Source organism: Perognathus longimembris, chromosome 21, assembly GCF_023159225.1.
Source record: "Perognathus longimembris pacificus isolate PPM17 chromosome 21, ASM2315922v1, whole genome shotgun sequence".
NCBI classification, from domain to species: domain Eukaryota; kingdom Metazoa; phylum Chordata; class Mammalia; order Rodentia; family Heteromyidae; genus Perognathus; species Perognathus longimembris.
The window spans coordinates 4,497,585-4,525,151 of NC_063181.1; the positions used below are offsets into that span (position 1 = coordinate 4,497,585).

General features: G+C 51.6%; 1 protein-coding gene across 1 annotated transcript in view; it reads right to left on the minus strand.

The window, feature by feature from the left end:
* Positions 1-27,567, minus strand: part of Msra (methionine sulfoxide reductase A) — a 226,225-nt gene that overhangs the window by 39,287 nt on the left and 159,371 nt on the right. The window contains exon 5 of the mRNA XM_048330739.1: positions 23,681-23,787. Within this exon, the coding sequence (XP_048186696.1) occupies positions 23,681-23,787 (107 nt within the window). The remainder of the gene's footprint in view (positions 1-23,680; positions 23,788-27,567) is intronic.

Below are 27,567 nucleotides of genomic sequence, written 5' to 3' on the forward strand. Positions count from 1 at the left end.
ACACGTAAATGCTGCAGTGAAGAAAGTACTCGAAGCTATCAGTACAGTTGTGTCAAAAGCCGGGAGTCTGTGCGCGCGCATACGCAGCACGGGCGCGCTAGGAAACCAACGGGCGATGCATGGGGATATCCAGCTGTCAGCACGCTGACCGCAAGGGCGCTTCTAACAGGGAAAGGTCCCAAGCAACCCAAACGTCAAACAACACTGGATCAGTGACATCCAGTATGGTATATCCATTCAACAGACGCCAGTAACAATGAAAAGAACAAAGGCATGAAAAGAGATGCATGCGTTATTATCAGTAAAAGGTACAGTATAAAACGTCTAGATAGTATGATTCTATCGTGTAGGGTATCAATTCTCTATGGCACAGGAAATGAATACCAAAACGTTTAAAAATATGATTGGCTAGGGTACTTTTCACTATCTTCTTTTTGCTTATGTTTTTCCCCCATATTAATTGCACACTAAAAAATTACAATGAAATCCTGGTCAATGTCTGCTACTCTTGATGCTCGTTCTTGCTGGGTCTCCCTTTTGTGCGCTCAGTGTGTGTTTCCCTTGGATTCTGCAGACAATATGAACTCCATCGACTCTGAGATAAAGTACAAAACAAACACCTTAGAAAGTGATGAATGACTTAGCAAGACTTCAGTGAGCTAACTTCTTTGCACACTGGAAGATAAGACTTTCTTAAAAAACAAGAAACTCTGCATTCAGTGCTTAAAAATAAAGTGGGCTGGGCACGGTGAAGCACAGCTGTAATCTCGGCAACTCGGGAGGTGCAGGTAGAAGAATGTGGCCTAAGGCTGGCTCCAGCAAAGTTAACAGGATTCTATCTGAAAAACAAACTAAAAAAAAATTTTTTTAAAGACCGGAGAAGACTAGGGTACAGTAGAGTGCCAGCCTGAGGAAAGAAATTCAATTCAAAGTCCGGAAAAACAAAAACAATAGTAACCAACATCCAAACCCTGGGGGATAACTAAAACAAAGTCAGCGAGTGTTCTGCCTGCGTAACATACTTTAGCAAACACTAGCCATGGCTAGGGAGGCAGTGCAGCACATTGAAGAACATGTCCTTTCAAAGGCTAAACCATCGGGTGGCTCACGGCTGTAACCCTAGCTACTCAGGAGGCTGAGATCTAAGGAACCAGGTTTGAAGCCATCCGGGGCAGGGAAATCTATGAGACTCTTTTCTCCAACTAAATATGAAAAAGCAGGAAGTGGCTCAAGTGGTCTCAGTGCTAACCTGTGAACAAAAAGGCTCCAAGGACCAGCACACACACACACACACACACACACACACACACACACACACACACACACACACACGAAGAGTCTAACACATCAAAACAAAGAACCAGAATGTATTCAGCTGCCTTCCTACAGCCTGGGCAACTTTTCCTACCTTCTAGCCAGCCTGTGTTCCTTTCATGATAAAATGATAAAAGTGTTTGCATCCTCAAGTCTTTTATTGTTGTCTTATCGATATGTTTTTAAAGTACAAAATTTCCTATAGCATTTTATATATCGTAGAAAAACTGTTTACTGTTTATCGTTATTTATGTGTATTGTTGTCCTGTGTGGGGTTCAAAAGAATTTTCCCAGTAGAATGCTGTCATCCACTTGGCATTTCAGAGCCCAGAAAATGGCAGGGGGAGGCAGGAGAGGAGGCGGTGTCTTGTCCTGACTCCCCTCGTCCGTCCCTTCCTCTGCAGCCCTGAGGACGCCAGCTCTTCCACTAGACATGGGGACGGGGAGGGGGGCAACACAGAGGACTGCTGACCGACAGGAACTCGCATGGAGTCACGGAAAAGTCGTCCACCTGCATGACAGTGCTGATCACGGACCTCAAACTCAAGCCCCCTCGCGATTTCAAACTCAGAGCTCTGAAGCAGGAAGCCACTCCTGGAAGATCTCTGTTCTCTCTCCAAATACTTTAGGAAGGGGACATTTGGGGGAAGGCACTAATCAGAAAGCTCACTGCTGCTGAGTGGCTTTTCCTTCACAAGGCCACAAGAAGCACTCTCTGCAGGAAGTGGCAGAGGCAGTCGGTTCTCCCGAGAACATTCTCCTGTGTACCAGCTCCTGTGAGCATGGGTTTGCACCAAAATTCTTTGCCTCAAAGAACGGGTGTGAGTACACACACACACACAGGCGCACGCGTGCATGCACGCACACACTGGTTCTATAGTTACAGAAAAAGAGTCATCAGGCGCTCCCCTCCTCCCTCCGCCCACGTGGAGTGGAAACGGGTGAAATGACTTCCCCGGCAGAAGCACACCCCAAAGACAGCTCAGATGGGCCATGAAGAGCGGGCAATGTGGTCTGCCAGCTGAGCGGGGTGGAAAGCTCTGATCTACTGCAAGGCAGAACTGGTTTTTTGAAAAAATAAAAGAAAAAGATAGCTGCGGTCGCTTCCTCCCTCTGGTTGTTGACTCTCCCTAACACTGGGCCTGGCGCGCGTTCTGATCCCCGGAGTTTGATGCACGTTTGATTCACAGACTGCAGCATGTCTGCAGCAGATGGCCCCAAGTTAATGAACACAAACTCATCACTTTTGCTCACCAGGGAAATGTGCAGCTCAATCTGATTTGTACGCCACAACTAAAAATATTTGAGTATTTTTAGGGAGCATTTTACTGAGACAAAATGGCACTTCAGGAAAGCATTCAAAGAACTGAGACTAACCAGCAAATTGCAACCACAATCTTGTACATGTTGGTGAGCCAGCTCTTGAGATCACGCTTGCACCCAAATTAAAGTGATGTGCCCTACGATCTGACAAACACCCGTGACGGCCTCGTTCTGCCCTCTCTTAGCCCTCTCCTCTTTTTAGTCTGCAATCTGCTGCCCTGGGCAATGATGAACAGGTCATCCCAGCGCACAGTGAGGGATTCATTCCAAACACGATGCGGTCACCAGCAGGTCAGCTGCGGACATACTAGCAAACACTCTCCTTCCAGGGTACACAACGCACTTGCCTGTGCGCAGTCTTTCATCTGATTTACATATCATAGCCATTGTAGGATGCATGGAGAGTTCCCCAACTGGACTCCACCTCATCCTGCCGGGGGAAACTGTGGGCTGACGGTCTTCCGGGTCATCACACAAGTTGTTGACGCCCGACGATGAATCAGGAACGGGGAGCTGTTCTGCACAGCTTGCTCTTCCCCTCCTCCGAACTCCCACACTTGCTGCTGTTTTATTTAGAAATCTTCGCAATTTGGCTCATGCACAGGAGAGTCACAGCTTGGTAAGTCAGCTGAGTTCTCTGCTTGCTTTCAATCAAGTCAACAACGGCCCAGTCCGGTTGTGGTCTCATTAAGTGTGACAGTGGACAGCTTGGGTCTGAGTTCCTTGTTGCCTTGAAGCCTGAGGGTCTCCCGGGAGCTTGTTAGAAACACCAGCCCCAGCCCAGCACAGTCCCCCCCAGAATCCAAATCTGCACTTGAACCCAATTTCCATGTCTTGTGGGAGGGGGGCACGGCCGTGAGGCCATCTGACTGTGGACAGCAATCTCTGGATGCATACATACCTCAGTGCTCCTGTGGCCTGAAACCCCGGTGCGAGTGATTTCCCCATAAACACATAAGCACAGGGTTTTTGTTGTGATTACGTATCCATGGAAAGGTCACTTCTAGAAGGAAAAAGCACCACTGGTAATGACATAATGTCTTTTGGTAAAGAGAAGCGCAGGGAAGACAATCACACGGCTTCATGCTCAGACACAGGTGTCACCACAGGAAAAGCTTCCCGTGAAGCTCCATGTGCTCTCTGGCACGACAGCTTCTCTGGCTTAGGTAACATCAGCTGTTCTTCCCAGCGACGCTGGGGCAGCTAGAGAGAAGCAGCGGGGCAGGAGGGGTAGAGAGCAGGGAGGGTTGACCCTCGGCAGTGGAAGAGCTGGGGCCTCTGGTTCACTGGGCAAAGCCCCTGTCACTAGGCAAGCGACAAACGTGAGCTCACCCTGAGTCCACTCAGCCTGAAAGACATTTCTACGTCACTTCCCCATTTTAGTGCAAACATCACTGCTACCAATAAGTGGGTTCTGAGTTGGTGAGCCAACACTGATGGTTCTGCTCCCATTTAACTCAGAAGTTCACCCGAACAGACCCGGGTACTTGCTAGACACAGGTCAGTAAGGACTTCCCCCAGCCTTCTCCCCCGGCATGAGCAGGGAAGGAGGGAAGGAGAAGGCCCAACTCTGCTGCTTTGAGAGAACTGCAGCTAGCTCAAGAGACGTCTTGACAGTAAAGAACACACATTTCCCACATGTCCCCCTGTGCGTGGGAGAGGGTGGGGAAGAGAGCTAAACGTACACAGACTTAACGGACAGGCATGCAATTCCAGCTTTGGGAAAAGAAGAGACAGCAGGTCCCAGGTGCTCGCAGGTCAGGCCACCCATTTGTGACTCACGGTTTTGCCCACCAAAGTGGCCTACCAAGTAGAGGGAAGGTCTGAAACACAAATGCAGGCCCCTGCCCTGACCCCCACCCTCAGGGCCCCAGAATCTCCCGCAAGTTCAAGGTTTCCAGGGCAGCGGAGGGGAGCCTGACCCACACCTGGGGCGTCATCTCTCTGGAATTCTCTAAGTGGAAAGGCTCCCAGGCCCCCCAGGCCCTGACAGTCCAGGACCTAGGAGATCTTTCTCCGACACCATGCAGGAGGGCTGCTGGGGTTTAAATACCGTGCTCTGTTAGGGCATGAAGGCATCTATCTAACTGTGGTGATAAGAATGGGGTCTTCGCAGACTTCAAGCTCTACTACAAGGCCATCATAACAAAAACAGCATGGTATTGGTATAAAAACAGATCAGAAGACCAATGGATTAGAATTGAAGATCCAGAAATAAAACCGCACTCTTACAGCCAACTGATATTCGACAAAGGAGCTAAAGACATACAATGGTGCTAAAGACAACTATTGGTGCTGGGAGAACTGGGAGAACTGGGCAGCCATATGCAGAAAACTCAAAGTAGACCCAAGCCTATCACCATGCACCAAGATCAACTCAAAATGGATCAAGGACCTCAATATCAGACCTGAATCCTTGAAACTACTGAAGGACAGAGTAGGAAAGACGCTAGAACTTATAGGCACAGGAAGGAACTTCCTGAATAGAGTCCCAGGGGCACAACAAATAGGGGAAAGACTCGACAAATGGGACTACTACAAATTAAAAAGTTTCTGCACAGCTAAGGTCATAGCCACCAAAATAGAAAGACAGCCAACGATATGGGAAAGGATATTTACCAGCACAGCAACAGACAAAGGCCTGATATCTGTCATCTACAGAGAACTCAAAAAACTAAGCCCCTCCAAGCCCAATAAACCTATTAGGAAATGGGCAAAAGAGCTAAAGAGAGACTTCACAAGAGAAGATATAAAAATGGCAAAGAAACACATGAGGAAATGCTCAACATCCCTGGTAGGATGCAATGAAATGCAAATAAAAACAACCCTGAGATACCACCTCACCCCAGTTAGAATGGCCTATACTCTGAACTCAGGCAACAACAAATGCTGGAGGAGGTGCGGGGAAAGAGGAACCCTTCTCCATTGTTGGTGGGAGTGCAAATTAGTACAACCACTTTGGAGAACAGTATGGAGGTTTCTCAAAAAGCTCAATATAGACCTACCCTATGACCTAGCCATACCACTTCTAGGCATCTATCCTAAACAGCAAAACCCAAGATATCAAAAAGACATTTGTAGGGGCTGGGGATATGGCCTAGTGGCTAGAGTGCTTGCCTCGTATACATGAGGCCCTAGGTTTGATTCCCCAGCACCACATATACAGAAAATGGCCAGAAGTGGCGCTGTGGCTCAAGTGGCAGAGTGCTAGCCTTGAGCAAAAAGAAGCCAGGGACAGTGCTCAGGCCCTGAGTCCAAGCCCCAGGACTGGCCAAAAAAAAAAAAAAAAAAAAAAGACATTTGTACTTCCATGTTTATCGCGGCACAATTCACAATAGCCAAAATATGGAAACAACCCAGATGCCCCTCCACAGACGAATGGATCCCAAAAATATGGTACTTATACACAATGGAATACTACATAGCGATTAGGAATGGTGAAATATTGTTATTCGCAGGGAAATGGTCAGAACTCGAACAAATAATGTTGAGCGAGACAAGCCTAGAACACAGAAAACAAAGGGGCATGATCTCCCTGATATATGACTGTTAACAAAGGGAGGCGGAGAGACAGTAGAGACCAAGTCTGTGAATACTGTATATGTGCTTGATACATTGTATATTGCATATGGGTCTACCTGACCTAGAGAAGGGATAGAAAAACAGGTCGTAAGATATCACAAGAAATGTACACACTGCCCTACTATGTAACTGTACCCTTTTTGCACAACACCTTGTAAAAAAAAATTGTGTTCAATTAAAAAACAAATTAAAAAAAAAAGAATGGGGTCTTCGGGAAGGGATCCGATTAGATAGGGGCTCTGGAGTGGAGACCCCATGATTGAATCCTGTCCTGTGATGGGATCGGCGGGAGAGGCTGCCAAAGCTGGTTGTGTGTCGATTGGACTTCCAACCTCCACGACCATGAGCCAAAGTAAACCTCATTTATTTATAAAGTACATGCCTCAGGGGATTTATCATAGTAATGAAACTCTCGCAGCTAAGCTGTTCAAGTCTCAGTGCTCTATTTATCTGTCTTTATGAACTATCTCCAGCCCGGCCCTGCGGGGACCTCAGGGCCGGGGGGAGGTCTGAGAGCCGTCAGGCTGGGTCCTCCGGTGACCGAGGAGTCAGCAAGGGGAGTCCCACAGGCGCATAACGGGGTCCTCAGCAAACGCGCAGGACGCCCCGCGGCTGCAGAGCAGACTTGCCCGGCGCCAGCTGGAGGTGGCATCGTACAGGGGTCGGGGTTTGAACTAAACCCTAAAGAATAAAGAACAGAGAGAGAAGGGCGGGCGGTACTGTAGACAGGGAGGCAGCATGAGCGAAGGCCAGGGACGGTGACGAAACCGCAGGCAGAAAGGAGTGACGGGGCAGGAAACCTGCAAGGACGGGAGCACATGTCATCCGCAGACCCCTGAAAGGGCGGCCCAGCAACTCGTCGTGGCCAAGGTGAGTGGCGGAAGGGCTCACGCCGCCCAGTGCCATTGCTACACGGGAACGTCGGCCACTTAAACAACACATGTATTCTGCTTTACGTGTAGTGGACTTATTTCATGGTTAGTGTGTGTAATTTTCATTACTTAATCGTGAAGTGGAGAGACATAGCGCCTATGATTGATTGTTCAGATTCTGCTGGCATTTTTTTTCCCCCACTCCGTTCCCCTCCACCCCCAGGCGGACGCTGTCCATGGTGCTAACATTCCCTCCATGTTTATCTTCATTGGTTAGGAAAACCGAGAACCAAAATGGTTCACACAGATGGAGCCACCGGGAGCCACTGACCTCTTGGTTACTACCCTGGTCTCTGTGCTGTGCCCAGGCCCACACAAGCCCACCTGCCTTGCCCGCAAGGGGCCTTCGCTTCCCCAACACCTTGAAGATCCAGCTACCCAAGTCCAGGCCTGCCCACTCACCCGCTTTCCAGTGTGGGACAGACTGCCTGCTGTCAATAAGGAAGGAACGAGCTATTTTCATATGTTGGTAGTATGAACAGGGTTTCTACTAGCGAGAATTTAAGACCTCTGGAAACAGGTATTTAGCCATGTTGCTGGTACAGGCACAGAAGAAGGTCCTGGTACTTACGCAGTCATGAAGCAAGGTACCAGAATGACAAAGGGAAGAATCAAGTAAACACGGATAGTCTAGACATGACTGCCCAGCTAATCTGTCCATATGATCCTGTGATTCACAAGTGATCAGGCAGGACTGAGAACAGAATCCTAGCCAGAGCAAGGGGGGAAAGATACAGTGGGGGAGTGAGGGAGAGAGAGAGAAAAGGAGAGGGAGGGAGGAAGAAAAGAGGGAAAGAGGGAGAGCCAAGGAGAGGGAGAAGGAGAAGAAGGAGAAGAGGGTGAAAGAGGGAGAGAGAAGGGGGAAAAAAGGAGAGAGGGAGGAGACCCACTGGGGACCAAGTAGCTGGAGAGGATGTGGGAGAATGCTTGAAAATAAATGTTAGAAAATTTAGACGTTACAAGAAGAAGAAATTGGCCTAAGAGAATGCACGCAGAATGTCAAGTGTCCTGTCCACGGAGCAGGGACAAGTGAGGACCAGAGGTGAAAAGGGAGAGGTAAGTGGGGGTGGGGTTTGTACTTGTCAATCATTTGTTTAACCAACAGTAACTACAGGCTGACAGAGGGCCCACCCCGTGACAGGAAGTGGGGAAGTCAATATGGATAAGACCGAATCTCTGACCTCAGGGAAGATGTGCATGGGGGGACACAGCCAGTGAGACTCAACTAAAGGGGCATACCAGGGTCCTGACAAAAGTGTAGGTCCCCCAGAAAACACTCAGAAGAGTCTGGAAAGGGAAACTGCAACGTCAGGAAAAAGAAGGAGGGCTGCTGAGGGCCTGACCCTGGGCAAAATCAAAACCTGTACAGCCAGCCCAGAAACCACTCTGTGGTGCTCAGGGACCACCAGCCCAGGGGGCCACCCTACCACCCACAGTGACCAGCCCAGGCCCAACCCCCCGTCCACACGTGGGAAGGCCATCTCCCACCAGTAGAGGCCGCACAGCTCCGAAACTGCCGTCCCCCAATATCAAATTACTTCACATCTAACCACTTCCCAACGTCTTGCCTCAGCTCCCAACTTAGTGACTCTCATTGAGCAGAACAGCTGGACATGGTGGGCCTCGAGGGCCTCGGGACGAAGAGAAGCAAGCGACAGTACAAATGGGCGGCGGCTGAGAAATGGCGGAAGAGGTGAGCGTCGTTGCCTCTAGTCCTCTAGTGCATTCCTGTGAGTCGAAGGGAGAGCAGTAGAGCCCAGACCTTGGAGGGGGAGGGGGGGCGCTCCAGATTGAGGATCACATTTCAGTGTTCGGTGCGACGCTGCTAGGGACCACAGAGTGTTCTGTCTTCAAAGTGATCTTTGGGTAAACAAGAGCCACGAGCGGTCTCTCCCGAGACACACTCAGCAAGAGGGAGGATGAATCAATTTATTCATTCATTATTGATACCACATATGTCTGAGCAGGATCTGAGATAGCAGGGCCCATAGAGCGCAGATTACCTCATTCTGCCGGATACAGAGGACTAGGTTTATTTATAGGACTTAAAAAAAAAATTCTGTCTTTTGTTGTTATTTGATTGCTTGCTTGTGAAGTCTTCAAATTCACAGTATGCTGTTTAGACAATATTAAAGATGTTGCACCAGAAACCTGTTGGCCTGTTTGCAAGGCCTCCGGAGCCGGCCTTCCCCCGGAGAAGCAAGAGCTACGCTGCTGTCTGCGGAGCAAGGAGAACCGGGTCACCTCTCATCCCTAAGCCCTCCCAGGAACTGATTAGCACACAAGTAAAGAGTGGTTTGGGAGAGGAATTTGCAAATGGATGGTACAACCGATGCACACATTCCACTCAGGGGGGGGAAAAACAACAAAAAGGAAAGGAAAAACACATGCCGGAAACAAATCTTAATCATCATAGATCAGGCTTCGGTTTACTCGACTGTGATAATCCTCTGCGTTGGCTCGTTCGGAGGTTTTGTACCCCCGTGAAAACGTGGAGCACTCCAGCGGGACACACAGAACGGAGTGCCGCGGCTGACGTGTGAATGATTATGTCCCGTGTTAGTGCTGCCCTCGGCCTGTTGGGAAGGCAGAGAGAGGAGCGTTCTCCAGCAACCCTGCGAACTCCTTGGCCGTGCCGAAGGGTATTGCAAAGTGGGTGGGGGGGGGGAGGGAGGAGGGGAACGGTTGAGGCTACAAGATGGAGAAAAGCGGGTAACCATTTCTAGAAGTAGTGATTGCTGTAATATGTAAAACTGCCAATGAACTCCTCTAAGAGTTAGCTGGCAAGTTAAAGGGGGTGGGGGGAGAGGGGAAGGGTGTTAGGTAAGATGTCAGACCGCTTCCATACTTTATCTCATTTAATTTTCTCATCAGTGCCACGGGGCAGGTCTTTATCATTATCCTTTAATACGTGAGGGAGGTGAAGCCATAGAAGTTAAGAAGCTTGATTGGAGGCTGCATGGTAGCAGAGCTGGGACGATGACTGAACTGTATCCTTCACTAGTTTGTGTCCTGAGACACTAACTTGAGACACGGGTGCAGGTCCAGCAGGCTGAGTCTCTGAGTTGTATCTGTGGCTTGGCACCCAGGCTGTGTGAGCTGTAACATCGCTTTGCCTCTCCAGGCTGGGTTTCCCCACCTGTAAGGCCAGAGAGCGCGGCGGGGCATCCTGAGATCTCTACACATCTTTCTCTGCTCTACGCCCGCGGAGGACTCAATGACCAGTCTTCACAGCTAAGGCTTTAGGGACCACTGCAAGGGGACAAAAGACGCACTCTGGGCCCTTAACCTACTACTGTTCCAAGTGCGCTTTCAACGGCTTTATCCGAGAGAACAGATCAGATGACAAGGCCTGAATGTTTACAGACTAGGAGTCCCCAGTGACTAAAACAAGCTAAAACCAGTGGGGCTCGAGGTGGCTACGCATATGACAAAGACGGGGGGGGGGGGGTGGGGGGGAGGGCGACGACTGTTACTAAGAAAAACCTTCAGCCCATGCACTGCCCTCCACAAGACCCTAGAATCAACCCAGATATCAAACACGCTGTCAGCACGAATTCACAGCGCCGCTCTGCGTTAACTTGGAAGTCTCTAACCGTGAGGTGACACAGCTAAACCACGCAGCGCTCAATCCCGCTGGCTTCATGGCCGCTGACACCTCTGGCACGTGGTTATGATAACAGCTGCCTAGGTTACTTTGAAGAAGCCTGAGGGCCATTTCTGCTAAAATTAAAACAGGGAAGCTTTTCACCAGATGAAAATGGAACAACAGGCTGGTCATCTGTCTTCATCCCGCGTCTGTCCCTTCTGCTTGCCTCAGTCTTCGAGTCAGCATCTGCTCAAGCTTTGCACGGAGACGTGGTGATCATTTGACACGTTTTTTTTCCCCAAGAGTATAATAATGGAACCTGGCCTACCGTCCAGTGGAGCGCAAGGCCCAGACCGAGGCCTGAGGACATAAGTGGAAGGAGAACGCCAGGTTCTGGTGGGGGGGGGGGGGGTCACTGCCCATCGGTCTACACGCCTCAAGAGCAGATGCTTACACATGAGAAGGAAAGCATCTTGTGACGCTCACCCCGGAGCAGCAATAAAGGCCTGCTGCTTCCTTGGTTCAGGCGAGCAGCAGCCCGGTCCCGGCCCCGGCTGCACTGCTAGTCTAGTCTCCCTCGGCCTCAAGCAGCGGTCGGCCAGCTGGGGCTGATTTTCCACTAGGGGGAAGGAAGGAGTGCTGGGAAAGAGAGTCAGAACTTCTCTGTAGTGAGCGCTGTCCTGACTCATGTTTTATTCACCATCAGTTGAGTTTGAAGGTTGAATTCTTTGGGCAAATCATTCGCTTCTTTGTGCCAACTGCTGATTCCTGAAACTTTCCATGTCAGTGGAGAATAGCGGGATGGGATGGAAGAACGTTCGGGGAGAGGAGGCAGCCAGCATCGGTCCAGACAGCTCGCACACACAGCCGGACGTGGCCCGCGCAAGCTCGCCAAGCTCACCGGGTCTCCACGATTATCCTGAGTTACACGGGAGCAGACTCATTTTAGAGATTAAGAAACTGAGGTTAAGATTAAGAAACTGATTCAGGCTCAAATAGGTAATTAGGCCTGAAACCCGACACTAAGTACCAGTTTGAGGTTCCCAAACTGAACTCAGTATCAAAATCCTCTTGGGAGTGCTAAAAATTTCATACCTTGGCCTCGTCCCTAAAGATTCTAATTCAGTAGGTTTAGGTGAAGGCCCTGGAAGCTACAGAACCCTACAAATGGCAGCTTCCCGTTTGAAATCAGCCTGAAATGCCTTGCTAGGCACAGGGGAGGCTTTGCCTACACCATATGAACTGCTGGATTTCTTTCCAGGGCCATATTTTTCTTGAAGAAATATGCTCCTCCAAGCTCCAGTGGCCACGCTTGTTGTGTTTGCAGATGTTGACTTTGCCTGCGGGTTTCTGTGCCAACCCACTCCGCAACATCCCAGGTGAGCCGAACTGAACACGCTCTCTCCTCATGGTGCTGTAGGGCAGACAGAGAAATCCCTAACTTGATGGCTCGCAGGCTTGCTGATCATGGAAGTCTACCTCAACGACCTGGTGCCGTTGACCTAGAAGAGTCGAGACATCTGGCATTGGCTCAGGAGAGCTGAGGATTGCCCAGGGCTCTGCTAACACAGGCCACTGGGGTACTTCATCTCCCCTTCTGTCCCCTTTGCAACATTCCTGACTACCACAACGACACCCACGCCACACAAGATGGGTTCTCTTAGCCACGCACTGGTGGCTCCCACCTGTAACCCCAGTTACTCAAAAGGCTGAGATCTGAGATCCCAGTTCGAAACCATCCCAGGCAGACAAATCCAAGATACTCGTATCTCCAGTTCAGTAGTAAAAAGCTGGGAAGTGAAGGTGTGGTGAAGAAGTGGAAAAGTGCCAGCTCTGCCTGCTCAGCTTTCTTTAGGCTCTATCTGGATTTGAAGGCAAGGAAGAGTGGAGGCTTGGGGTGGGAGCATGGGCGAAGACCACAGAGGACCAGCCACGGTGTCTGCGCGGTCCTTTCTAGTCCCTCAGAAACCTGCCGTGAACGCCTAACTTTTCCATGGAAGCACAAATCCTGGACACGAGGAACAGGACAGACACTGGTCCACTGGCTGGTCTGTACGTGTTGACTTAAACACAAACCCAACGCAAAAGTGGCCAGTGTGATGCCGAATCATTGGTTACAGCTACTCTGCTACAAACTTAATTCCCAGTTGAGCTGCAACATTACACAAAAGGACCTGTCTCCATGCTCGACGGCTCCAACGCCACCTTCAGTGAGTGTCCATGACTTCTGATTTTCACTTCAGCTAAGGGGCAGGAGAAACAGGGACCCTGGGCAACTGCTGATACAGAAGGTAGCAAGTACATCTTCATAGCCGGCCCCCCTCAATTGCATTTCTGCTGTAAGTCACCTCAGTTCATCACAACCAAGTATCAGATACCCCAGTGAACAGAAAAGAAGAAGCAAATAAACAGAAGTAAGTAATAAGTGGAAAAGAATAAAGTATTGGAGCTTTCACTCACTAGAAAATGCACTCGAGCAAGAATTGGACCCTTGCTTACCATTTGCTCCCCCATCACCTCAATTCTGCTAAAGCCTCGCATTGGCAGGGCGTTTTCTAGATTCCAATCCAATCCCCTCACGCTAGTAATCTCCCGATCCTCGCCGCAGCCCACAGTGCAAGCCCGCAGGGCAAGAGTCACGAGCTCCAGTTCACTGGTTATTATAAATATTTTAAAAGTTGTGGGAGTCACGAAAACAGCAGGAAGCACCTCCCACCACCCCCTTGCTGGCGTCTTCAGAGGTTTTCAGATACAAGGTTTCTCCGGTTTCTCCCCAGTCTTTCTCTCAGTCCTCCAAGGCTGTGTCGTTTCCTGTCGGAACACAGTTCTTCCTGACCACTTTGTTTCCTGTTACGGTTCCTTCCTCCGGGCTCACTTCCTTCACATTCTTCCTCTCTGCACATGAGGTGCTCACGCTTCCTCTTGGTCCGGTCTGATCTCTCACACACCCTGTCTGGGGCTGGGCATATGGCCTAGTGGCAAGAGTGCTTGCCTCGCATACATGAGGCCCTGGGTTCAATTCCCCAGCACCACATATACAGAAAACGGCCAGAAATGGCGCTGGGCTCAAGTGGCAGAGTGCTAGCCTTGAGCAAAAAGAAGCCAGGGACAGTACTCAGGCCCTGAGTCCAAGCCCCAGGACTGGCAAAAAAAAAACCAAAAAAAAAAAAACATGCCACACACCCTGTCTGCTTTCTCTCACACCGAAGGGCAGGCTTTTCTTCCGCTGCTCTTTGATTGACCCTTTCATTCATTTATCTTTTACGAGTTTCTCTAACTCCGCTTGGTGGGGCCGTCGAATTCCCCCTCTCTCTTTCTAAGTCTTCTTGGTCTTGCACCAGAAACATGCAGCCCGCTGTCATAACAAAGGATGTGTGCATTTGTGAGGACCACGTTACAAACCGATTTAGCTGAAAGGCACCTCACTGCATACTAATAATGCTTTAATAACACATTCCCCAAGATGGCTGTGCTTGGCAGGCTGAGGAGAGGTTTCACTAAGCCCCGGGAAGACGGCAAGGAGAAGGGAGTCTAAGGCTCACGCTGGAGGAGAATCGTCAGCCAGATGATGTTCCCACACAACGCCTAGCAATGCTTGGTATTACAACCAGGAAAATTAATCAGAGCCCACACTAAACCGGATGCTGCTTTCTCTCTGAACAGTACACAGAGTTTTTGCTTGCAACTCAAATGCGACCTCAGTTCTCGGAGCTGCAGCTCACCAGTGTCAGCAATCCCAGTCAGTAGTGCACAGATGTCTCAAGAGTGTGCAAGTTGATGTCAAAACACAGGTGATTTCAACTGTGAAGCCTGTACCCACAACACAGCGAGGGCAGGCTGGTTGTGTTTGGGTGGTCTGTACCCTGTCTCCTAGGCAATGCCTGTGAATGGTGACCAAGGTCTGACTCAGCCCTGCTACCAGAGAAGGAAAATAAATGACTGGAACAGAATTGCTCAGCCTTTCTTTACAAAGATGTTAATTCCCATTTTGCTTGAGTCTATAACTATTTGGAAAGATCTTTCAGTTACCTCGACCTTCTAGGAAATTCACAGATTTTTTTTTTTTTTTTTTTTTGGCCAGTCCTGGGGCTTGGACTCAGGGCCTGAGCACTGTCCCTGGCTTCTTCCCGCTCAAGGCTAGCACTCTGCCACTTGAGCCACAGCGCCGCTTCTGGCCGTTTTCTGTATACGTGGTGCTGGGGAATCGAACCTAGGGCCTCGTGTATCCGAGGCAGGCACTCTTGCCACTAGGCTATATCCCCAGCCCCTCACAGATTTTTTTAAAGCAAAGAATACACACACACACACACACACACACACACACAACTGTGCCAAATGGAAGACTAAACACAGATTTCTAATGTGTCACACAAGGTACAATGCTTGAACCTACAGCAAAAGGCTGAACTCCCCAAGGACGGCTGGCCTAGACAAGCTTGGTCTGCAGCACAAAAGGGCAAAAACTCCTCGGTGCTAAGTTTCATGATGATTTCATGAGAAAGAACAAATAAGAATGAACAGTGTTTTAATGCATAGCTTTTCCTATCACAAGTGCTTGGGTGTTTAAACTCTTGCAGATTCCTCAAACCACCCAGAACCATTTGTGCCTATGTGTAAAAATAATAGTGTTGAGTTCAACCAAGTCCCTTTGGCACAAGGACGATCCCAAACGGGGTCCTTTTTGCTTCTCACACTATTGTTCTTGACTACAGTATGTTGCTATTTTGTAAGCTTTTTGCATATGTAAATGTGCTTCTGCTATATACATCCCTCAGCCGGTAGACCCCCAAATATGACAGCTTCAACACTAATTGGGTGCTCTTAGGAGATGTAAAATAGACACAATTAGGCGTGAGAGGAGGTGGGAGCTTTCTCCATGGGTTGGTCGGCATGGATGTGCAGTGTCGGAAGACTCGACCAGGCCGATGAGCAGGTGGAATCGGCAGGCGCAGGGCGTGGCCTTGGGCGCAGAGCGCCGGAAGTACCCGGGCCCCGGCTCAGGCCTACCTTGAAGCAGATTAGACGGCAGAAGGCTGTGGGACTCTCCACCTCCAACGCAGTGACCCTGCGCTCAGAACCGGCCTGTGGGTTCCAGCAGGGGACCTGGAGGCAGCTCGGTTCCCGGGGGGGGGGGGGGGGGGGGAGGGGGGAATCCACGTGGCCGCGCGGGTCTGGACTGGGCGTAGCCGGTGGCCCAGAGCCCCCCACGGTGAGCCCAGGGTATCCGCGGGGGAGGGCGGCCTGCCCTCCTTGCATTCACAGCAGCCGGGTGAGGGCCGAGGCGCACGGATGGGGGCTGCGCCCTCCCCGCGGAGGGCGGCCCGTGGAGAGGGTCACTGCCCGCTCCCGGAGGAGCTCAAGGGGAAGGAGAGGGCAGCCCACTCCGCCCTGCACGAGCAGGCTTGAGGCCTGCACCTCGGCCCGGCCCCACCCCGGGGTGGGGTCCCCGGAGCACCCCAAGGCCCCTGCGCCGCCCCAAGACCAGGGCGGAGCGCGGCCTCCCCACCCCACCGCGCCGGCCTCCTTGGCCCCGGCTCCCAGCCAATCAGCGGGCTGGCTCTGCCGGCTGCCATGGCAACGGGAAGACGGCGGCCGCCCGGGAACAGGTGTCACGTGGGCGGTGGGGTGGTGGGGGCGGGGTGGGGAGGGGGGCGGGCGGCACCTCCGGCGGTAAATGGGCCCCCGGAGGAGGGCGGGCGGGCGTGCTCCGGCGTCTCCCGGGCCTGGCGCTCCGAGCCCACGCGGGAGCGCACGCGGCCTGCCCTCCCCGCGCGCGCCCATCTCCCCGGCCCCGGCCCGCGCCTCGCCTCCGCGGGGGCGCACTGCGCGCGGGGACCGGCCGGGGCGCCGGGGCGAGCCCGGGAGGGCGTGAGGGGCGCGCGGGGAGGGGGGGCTCCATGCGCCCCCGCGCCCCCACCCATCTCCCCGCCCGAACCACAAAGGCCCCGGGGTCGCCTCTGAAACGGCTCCCGCGTCAGCCGAAACGCGGGGCCTGCGACGTGTCCCCGGCCCCCGATTCCGCCGGAATGAGCGAGCCCGCGCCCGCGCGCACAGCCGGCCTCCAGCTTGGCGGGGGCGGGCGAGCCGGGCGCCCACGGCCGATGGCGGCCGCCCCCGGCCCGGCCGGCAGCCCAGCCCGGCTGCGGGGCGCTGCGGGGCGCTGCGGGGCGGCGGAGGCCCAGGCGCTGCTCCCCGGTGCCGGTGCCGTGCGCCGGCGTTGGCTCGGGGGGCGCACACTCCCGGGCCCCCCGTGGGAGGCCGGGGTGGACGGGGGGGGGGGCCCTCGGGGTGCCCCGTGATCCGCGCCACGGTAGACTCTCACTGCGCACCCCGAACGTCCACCAGCCTTGCTCTGCTCAGGAAATCGTGAGGCCCAAGCTTAGCGGGGTCACAGACGAAGGTCGCACGACCTTTTGGGGGTAAGTCGAGCCCAGTCACGTGTGTTCCTCCCGAAGGCCACATCCCTGCAAAGTAAGTGCGGCTGCGTGCGCACCAGACTCCACCTGGGCGGTGACACCGTGGGCTCCCAACACGGCTAATCCGTGCCAAAATAGCCAGGTGACAATGACAGTGGAGAAGATTCATCTGAGCAAACCCTAAAATCACCTCCTGCTCATACACCGCGCTCCGGATTCACCGGGCCTTTCCATGCTGTCCTTGAAAGGTGAGCATGAGTTCAGGCCGCAGGTCCCTGTATTTATCTGATCAAATGCAGTGTTCTGTGTCTCCACTGAAATGAAATGTTCTAATTACCCTACTGTCCTGGAATCCTAGGGTGTTTGCGAGGCACTTGAATAGAAGACGGTGAACAGGAATAAAAGACTAGCCAGCAATGCAATCAATGATGGCCATGTCTGCTCCAGTCTAGTATGCTGGCCCTGCAGCCCTAATTCTCCTGGTGAGGCGGGGGGGGGGGGTGGGGGGGGAGGGGGGAGGGGAGCAGGGAGGGAGGGAGAGAGGGAGAGAGGACTCCTTGGCACCGCGATGAAGGCCTACCACCACCAGAGGGCAGTCACACAAGCCAGATATTCCATTTGGGATGGAATGTGGATGCACAGTTTAATATGGAAAGCCCATTATTACAAGCTTTTCCTCTCCCCACCCCCTATTAATGAACAAATGCCCCCGGGGGTAATGCAGAGATTTCTAAATACAGTGCAAGAAAGGGCAATCTGTACTCGTACACAGTGAGTCTAATACACAGTAATAAGTAGAAATGAAAATGATCACCTAGATGCAAGTAAACCGTTAAGGCTGAAGATGCAGCACGCTACACGGCTGCACACATAGAAACAGAGACGTCTGCCCCTTGGAAATGGCACTTAAAAATATTTATTTCACAAGTTCTTATTTAGAGTCTATAACAATACCCTTAATTACAACCTCAAACCTCCAAGAGGGGTCCAAAAGGAATTCTGTCTGGGTTGCTGGGTATCAAAATAAGGATTTTTCTCTCTGACTACGGAAAATGAATTATTCAGTACATTTCCATGGACATTTGAAATCATAACTTCATGCCTTAAACAACAGCACAAATAAATTTCTAAAAAGTGAAAAGGTGCAGAAGAACAGTCTCATCTTCACGCCATGAAATGTCAACTGGCATTTACCCTCATCTGTGCAGGCTCTTCTAATGCAAATAAACTGGTTTGCAGGGCTGGCAAGAGCAGGCGCTCGCTTGCTCTCCGAGGGGTTTGAAGCATCACCGGGCGGTGAGCACGGCAGAGCGAGGAGAATCCTTCCATCCCGTAGCCGCCCATTTCCCTGGGAACAAAGAAGCAGAAAGGGCCCTGCGGTTTTCACTGCAGAGCAGCAAATCTCCAGATCCTTCACTCTAGCTATGCTCAGAAATTTGAGGGGGGTCACTCACGACAGACAGCCTTGTCTCTGAAGTCACCGGTCATACCCTGATATCCATAAAGTGCTGCATGGATTACCAAGTACCCCGAACACCTTGGGTGACAAACACATGGAATTCACAATTGACTGTAACTCTAAATTTACCGTGGTGGGGGGGTCATCTCGGGAATGTGAATAAACCCCCCTAAGCCTTGATGTCTTTGTAGGCATGTAGAACAGGTCCTGTTGTATGACCTTGTATGTATGCACGAAGGTCATTGATAAAATACAGGAGACCGTGCTGAGCTGTTAAGTTTTGTGAAAAATGTTGCTGTATTCTCTCCATTTTACAAACAAGGAGCTAGGGTTGAAGAGACCTAAATTAAAAACCACTGAAGGTCCTGGTAGGTGAATACAGAGCCGGGGTCAAAGCTGGGTGTTCTCATCCGGGGCTTTGGTGTTCCCACCCATGCATGGAGCTAAGCACACAAAACAATGCGTAGTCCGCTTTGGCCACCGTGACAGAACGCTGCAAAGACTTCAACAACAGTTGTTGGCTCTGGAAAGTCCAAGGTCAAGGTGCTGGCGAGGTGCTTCTGTTCTGAGGCCCCTTCTCCGGGCCTGTAGGTGGCTGGGCATGCATGCACTCCTGTGACTATCACTTGAGCTACTCCTCCAGCTCCGGTTATTTTTGAGATAGGAGCTTTTGAACTTTTCTGGCCAAACTAGCCTCAAACCAGGATCACCCTTTTGCTCTCAAGGAGCTAGGATGGGAGGAATAAGCTACCAGGGCCCAGCTCTCTCTCTCTCTCTCCGTCTCTCTCTCTCTCTCTCTCTCTCTCTCTCTCTCTCTCTCTCACACACACACACACACACACACACACACCAGCCAAATCACATCTCGTCAGGGAGAGCTGGCGAGCACGTGGAGTCCCTGTGACGATCTGGCTGCAGTTGAAGTGGGGAAAAAATAAATAATCCAATGAAAACTTTACTCTAAAAAACCCACTGGTCATTTTCTAGCAATCACTACATACCATTTATATTTTTTTCATTTAAGTATTGTATTGAGTGTATACAAATATATGATGACTTGCTATATGATTAAGATAAAATTATGGCAAATATTCTGGTATTATAGACATACTGAGGTTATAGGTGAACAGGTGGATGGGTGGGAAGATGGATGGTTAGACAGATAAATGGATAAATGGCTACACGTAGGTATGGGTGAACACACAGGTGGAAAAGTGGGTGGAAGAATGGGCAGAGGGGCCGATAGGTAAATACACAGAAAGATTGAGAGACTTTTTTTTTTAATTGTTGGTCATGGGGTTTGAACTCAGGGCGTGGGCACTATACCTGATAATTTCTGCTCAAGATTAGCACTCTTTAACACTTGGAGCTACAGCCCCACTTCTAGTTTTCTGGTGGTTAATTGGAAATAAGAGTCTCGCAGACTTCGCTGCTCCGGCTGGCTTCGAACCACGATCCTCGGATCTCAGCCTCCTGAGCACGGGGGATTGCAGACGTGAGCCCCCGGCACCCGGGTTGAGACCCATTTTGAAGTACTGGCTTATATTTGAAGTCTAGTAACTAACATGCATTCTGGAAAGATTTTATTCTTAAGACTTAATATGTTATAAGATGCACACCAAGGAAAACACTTCTTTTCTTCTCCTAATAAAATACGTCATCACAGGAAACTTGTTTTCTGTTCATGCATCTTAACGAGTTGGGAGGTTGTTAGGTCAGGTGTCTAGAAAACCCTTCTAGCTGTTGATTGCCTTTCAAACGTGAAGGCCTGTGATCTATCAGTATTTGAAAGATCGAATTCCTAAGTAAGAGCCACAGTTTCAGGATGAAAGAACCCCCCACGGGCTCCCCCACTTGCCAGCGGCCACACAATTTCGTCCACGGTACTAGAGGCTGGCCATGCCACGTTCACTTTGGTGGTAACTGGACCACGTTTGATCATCTCAGCACAAAACTACGTTTGCTTATCTCTTCTAATTAGTTGCATAGCAAGCAATCCCACCATCAAAAGATAAGCCACCACCAGCACCGCACCCCACCGCTGCCAAGTTCCCAGACATCAAAGTCGGCGGGCGTCAAGGGCAGCCGCTGAGCTCTTGGGAGGTGCGGAACCCAGCACCTCCAGGGGCAGCAAAGCCAGGCTGAAGCCCGGCTTCGCTCCCGAGCTCCTTCCTCCTTAGGATGGGAGACGAGCGAACACCGTCAGCCATTTTTCTTCCCGTCAGGCTGCTGGTGAGCTTGGGACCTACAGCCCAGCCAACTCTGCACAAAACCACAGTTTGGATGGAAAATCACTCTGGGTTTCTGGCTCCTCAGCACTACTGCCTATCTAATTAGCTCAACAATTGGTCCCTGTGATAAAAATCAGCTAATTTTATGTCCAAATGGCTGCTCTGTGGTAAGCAGGGCTGTCACTCCAGACTCTACACCCGAGGAGGCTGCTGGAGAGGCTGGGTACCTGGGGTCGCCGGGGGCAAACTAGCCAAGATTCTCCAATTAGGAACCTAAGTCAGTGTTCCCGTTAGTACCCAGGGGCCCCACCAGACTGAAGTGTGCCCACAACGGAGGGACAGGGCCAAGCGTGCCAACCACTCACAGGGGAAGGCAGGAAATGGGAAACGGATGGAACAAGTCATCCGCAGAATGCTTGTGCTCTCAGAATGAAATCTCCACGCGTTTGACGAGATGATCAAGTTCTAGACTCCCACTTCTCAGGGTTAAGAAGCAACTGCTCTAAGACGAAATGCCTTTGTTGTCTCCTGAGATGGGCCAACACCACCCAAGACGTAGAGTTCAGGAAAGCCACCTGGAGAGATGTAATACTGTCCCGGTGTTTTGAGACCATTAGATACCACTTGACTTTCAAAGGTAAATGTGAAAGGATTGGCTTCTTTATTGACTTCTTTTGCCCTTTCTTTACAGGCAGATTACTGATTTCTTTTTATTTGTGTTATCAGTTATACCAACGGAATAGGCAATAAGTCATACAAATTTCAAAAATAGAAACAAGAATTGAGAAGTACATGAATACAATTTCATAGATAGCTAGATAAAATACAATTTTATAGAAAACTAGGGGAAGATACACACCTAATCTTATATATTATATCTGTCTTTATAGATGTAAATGTAGATACGTATAGTCAAAGATTTATAACATGCTTAAAACAATAAGTAGTGTCCAGTGAACACTTGGTTGTTTCTGGGGTGCTATTCCCTCACTAGTGTACAGCCACGTGTATGATTTGTCACTCTGTTACTAGGTTCTTCACTTTTTTTTGTTGGTTTGTTTTTGGCCAGTCCTGGAGCTTGGACTCAGGGCCTGAGCACTGTCCCCGGCTTCTTTTTGCTCAAGGCTAGCACTCTGCCACTTGAGCCGCAGCGCCACTTCTGGCCTTTTTCTACATGTGTGGTGCTGGGGAATGGAACCCAGGGCTTCATGTATACGAGGTGAGCACTCTTGCCACGAGGCCGTATTCCCAGCCTCTGTTACTAGGACCTGTAAACTCAGTGCTGAAGCTGTCTAAAGTGTGGCTACGGGACTGGAGCAGGAGGCCCTGCTGAGGGGTCCCTTTGGCCTTTTCTCCTTGTGCTGTGCCGGCACCGAGGATCAGCCTTGAGCCCGTGCAGTCAGCCCTTCCCTGTCCTGGGACGGAGCCAGGAGGAAGATGGCGGCTTCCGATTCCCTCACACACACTTCACCTCGGACGCCTCTCCCGCCCTGGTGGCTATGTGGAAACCAAGTGAAAGGCGTAGGGGAACCCCCTTTTTCGGGTCCCTAGAAACAGCTGGCTTAGACAAAGTAGTGGGCCCGGGGAGGGGCAAACCTAAGCCAAATAACGGGAGCCCAGAGCAGCTGGGCCTAGGCAAAAGAAAGGAGTGAGGAAGGCCACTCAGTTCAGGGGAAGTCCTAGGAAGAGGAAGATTTAAGGATAAGCCCAGCCACACCCGGGGCCAAGACCAGGAATTGTATTGCTCTGGTGGCTTTGTGTGCCGGAGCGTCCTGGAATTGTGATCACTAACGGCAGTTCTGCTTCTGTATGTCTGCCCGCTTGCTTGGCCTCACTTGCCAGACCACCTGCGTGCGGTGAATGTGATTCTTACCCCATGTCCAGCTGCGAGCGGTACCTGTGATACTTGCCCTGTGGCAGTGAGCAGATGCTGTGCACAGCTAGAGAAAGACTCCTAGCCCGGATGACTGAGCACTGGAGACTACTGTTGTGGGTTCGAGGCCCACCTGGATATCCTGTATATAGCAGGTTACCGGTGGCCCCCGGTGGCTCTAACCCGCCTCTGGCTCCGGCCGCAGCCCCGTTCTGCACAGTCGTTCCCCACAGCCCCGCACACCCACAGTCCCTCTCCTCCCACCTCCTTCCGCAGCCCCACATGCCCGGCCCACAAGTGCAGTGTGGAGCCATGGCGCTGGCTTCCCTGGAAACCCGCGTCCTCTTCTGCGGACACTGAGATTTTACACTCTCGTCTCCAGAACTGTGAGGCAACGCGCAGCCGCCAGTTAAAGAGGGGTCCAGGCAAAGACACAAAAACAGAGATTTTCATCAAGGCACGAATGCACCTAGACGAGCGGATTTCCAAGAGCTGCGCACAAGGCCTCAGAGTCTCATCGCAGCCTTCGCGGCGGGAAGGCTGTGCTCCCAGAGCCGGTAGACGTTCCTCTAGAAGGCGTAAGCGGTTGTTTGTTAATGTCTTTCTAAGTCTAGCGACTCGGGAGGCTGAGATGCGGGGCATCACAGTTCCAAGCTGGCTCAGGCAGAGAACGCCCCGTGACGCCACTTCCAAACAGCCTGCAAAAACGCTCATCTGGAGGCCTGGCTCAAGTGGTCGGGGACCAGTACACGCGGGAAAGCCGAATGAGAATGGGAGGCCCCGCGTTCAAGTCCCGGTTCTGGGGTGTGCTTATGCACACACAGGCACAGACGCATGTGCACATGCGCGTGCACACACACATACACATCAAAGTAAACGGATACAGTTCTGGGTGACAAGGATTACGCTCCCCTCTGACGTCCCCGCGGCCAGGCAGGCCCAGGAGGCGGGGGACCCCTACCTTCTGGTAGTCCTCCTTGGACCTCAGGGCCGCCTCCATCTGCGTGGCGGAGGTCACGTAGATCGCTGAGCGGTACTGGGTGCCGCGGTCGTTGCCTTGGCGCATGCCTGGGGATGGAGAACACAGGCCGTCAGGCCGGGGGCGGGTCACCGTGCTGGCATTCCCCTGGGCACGCGCCAAAGAGGGCACGCGCAATGTTCACCCGACGCCCCGCCCCCATGTGTCCCCCGGTGCTTGTCTTAATTTTACCTTGCTATCACTTTCTTGAAACAAGCATGAAATGCATCCGCTTTGATTTGTCAGTTTCAATTATCACCAGTATCTGTGGGCTTAGGAAAATTTATGATAGGTCTTGGATCCTATTAGCTACTCCACGAATAAGCATGCTCTTCACCGCAGAGATAAGGGAATGGGGTGTTGGGGGGCACCTGGCCCGGTGGGGGGCTCTCGGGAGAAGGACTTATCACAGACACCTCCCCACGATGAAGGTCATATGACTGGCCAAAGGAAACATGGGGACTTAGCTTCAGCAAACACCTCCGGCAGAGGGCCCGTCCCCCGTGAGGAACAGTGAGGAACGTGAACGCACGCGCAGAGCTAGCCGGGAAGCCGGCTCTGCTGCAGGAGGGCTGTAGGCCCGAGAACCAGCATTGTTCCCGGGAGACCGGATCCGGCCTGCCCACTGAATCACAACAAATGACAGGCTGACTGCCGTCAACGGGTCTACACAGCTTCGATAACGCGAGCCTTGGGAGATCAAAATTAATGGAAATTTCTTTTGAGAAAAGGTAAGACAACTGCTACTGAGGGATGAAACATCCCCCTGTGGTCTTTCCCGCTGCCCTAAACAACCATGTTCAATCCAACAAAAAGTGTTCGGAAGGTGCTGTCTGCTCTGAAGATCTGCTTATAATCCTTGATCCCAGGGAATACCTGGGTGAAGGGGGGGGGAGGGAGGAACGGAGCTGAGCTTCACTCCCTCCCCCTCTGCGTCCGGCCTTTGACAACACCGGGCTCACCGAACCTGCCTGAGGTCGCACACCAGGTAAACGGCTGTCCTACGATTTAAACTTTAATGTGTCGGGCACCAAAGCCCTTTCTCTTTATGAAACCAATGCACAAGATGTTCTAGCTTTAAAAAAAATAATAATCAAAGCTAGTGAGGAAAGTATAGGGTGACTCAGGCCGAGAGAGAAACATCACAGCCCAGGGCACAGAAATAAGACCGGGACTGCTCTTGACACGAGGCCTGGCAGCCGGTGTGACAGGTCAGCTGAATGTGAAGCCACGTGGCTATCCTGACATCGCCCACCAGGGACCGGGGGCGCGTGACCTAATGTGTCTCCAGAGAGCCGGAACCCCCGGCGTGGCGACGACCCTCAGCGACCATGTTTGCACCCAGACTTGACAAGCAATGCCAAGTCCACGTGCCCTTCACGAACTGGCTTTGGAAGGAGGAGGCAGATAAATTATTCACACTACTTGTTGTTTACTGTGGAGGGGGAGAAGGGGTTAAAAAAGAAAGAAAAAAAAAAAGAAAATCCCAGGTTCCGAGGTTATGTCTAAGGTTCTTCCTGAACGCTGAGCTGGTTAATGAGGACTGGATTTGGGGTGATCTCGATGAGGACTGATTGGCAGCATCTACTAATTGCCTGAGATTTCTCCATCCACCTTCTCTAGAGATGACTTAAGGGAGCAAACCATTCTGACGCTGCTCTAAGACCCCCCTGACTCTCTGGAGAAACTAGGACAAGGCCCCGGAAGGCAGGAATGCGTAATTTACACAGAAGCACCAGGATGGATGAGCTCACGCCTGCTCAAAGGGCCTTGTAAACCTCCACACGTTTGGGGACCAGACTTGTCGTTACACACTTTGAGGGAGATGCAGGAAACATGTGAGCAGAGCAATCTCGACGCAAGCTCCTGCTCCGAGCTGGGCCACTTCTCAAGGTCCCAGGAGTTATCTCGGGACGGTTATCATCATGGCAGGCGGAGACAAGTTCCCAAGGGGCTGAATATCTGAAGACGCATCTCCATGGCAGGAAACCTCCCTTAGCAGGTCATGCGCACAGAGACCAACCCGCACCCCTCGCTTCCATAGCAAAGGTGGATGCTGGGTGGGAATGCAGCTCAGGGGTACCTTAGACTTGGTCTGGGCTTCTCCCTCCTCCTTGCTCAGCAGGCTAGAAACTTGGCTCCGGAGATAGAACAGTGTAATTGGGGGCACGGCTGCCTGATGTCCAAAGTCTTGAGAACCTAACTCAGGCTTCCAGGGTTTTCTTGTTTTTAATCTCACGGCTCCTCCTTATACAATCAGCAGACATCTTTGAGAAAAAGACCTTCCACCCCCAATGCGTTCAAGGTGTCAGTAAAGACAGTGCATCTGAGGACACAGGCTTCCGGAAGTGTGCTTCCATAGGTTACCGAAGGCTCGCGCATTGTTTTGCTTTCCTCCCATTCTGTTTCTTAAACAAAGTGGACTCTAAATTTATTTCAATAAAATAAGTAGGTTAAAAATGTATATAGATGGCATCTGGATGCTGATCACTGTTTGGAAATTCTTGTCTTCGGCTGCCAAGTCCTCTTAGGTCTGTTGTATCACCCTCCGTGCCCCGTGCTTCCTGATGTCTCTGTTACACTGGAGTGGAGCTGTGCTTCCTCCCTGGACCTCCTACCCGCTCCCTCCCCTCTCCTCGCCCTTCCCCGCCCCCAACAGCGCTGCACTCGCCAGGTCTCTCTCACTAGGACCCGGCCCTTCTTCACCGCCAGGAGCCCCGCAGCGGGACCACTGGCTTCTACTCTGAGCATGCGCGCGTCCGTGGTGGCGCCCATCCCAGGATGGCTTTCCCAGGCCTCAGCCAGTGACATTTGTGGTCCCTGGACATTCCAGCATCCATCGAGGCTCCCTGGTTCCTCGTAACCTCCCTGCCTTCTGTCACGGTCCCCCAGCTTCCTCATCTTTGTCATTGGGCATGGCCTCTCTCCCAGTGACCCGTGCTTTCCCCAAGCCGCCTTCCTTTCTGAGCCAGGCAGGCCTCCGGCTTAGCCTTCTGGTTCCTGCTGGTCCTTCAGTCACGCCCTGCTCCCTGTGCCACAGCCCCCTCCCCAAGCCCTCCCTGTCCTGGGCTTGGTGTTGATCAGAGTCCCCGCCTGTTTCCGTGGTACGGCCTGAACATGTGGTCAATGTTTGCAATTGTAGGTCATCTTACCACATGGGCCTATTTCCACCCACAGAACCCAACACCTGTGGTTCACACCTCCTCCCGGAGCAGAGCACATCTTCTATTCTCAGAGCTAAGCAGAGATGCAGAGAATGACGGTCCTGAAATCTTTCCCATTAAAACCCCTGCACGTCCATAATGTTTATGCTAGGCTTACAGCTTTAGCTTACTGATCACTCCTTTAAATTTTATGACAACGAGCACACCGACAAGTTATCTTCTACATTATTATACATCAAAGTAAGATGCCTTGGATATGTCAAATGAAGGCAGTGAATTAAAAGAAGAATACTCTAACTGTATTCTAAATTTGTACTCAGTTCCTAGTTGTGGATCCCCGCCCTCCAGGAAACCACAGGTCTCCCCGTGAGTTTCGTGAGGCATCAGCCTTCCGTCACCTTTTGCCTACTAGGAAGTGGCAAGCTATCAAGAAAGCAAAGTGGCAGATAGGTCATCTGGGCGGAGATGCACACGGGGCCATTTTAAGATGGAGGGAAAGCCAGGAAATCAATTCATATCCTCATAATAGAATGTAAGTCTTTTAGTGACACTGCTGTCATACACAAGTTGACTGCCAAGGATTCTCTCTGAACCAAGGTGTCTTTAACCTTGGCTCTGCTGACACGTTAGGTGTCCTCGTCCTATGCATGCTGGGATACAGAGCAT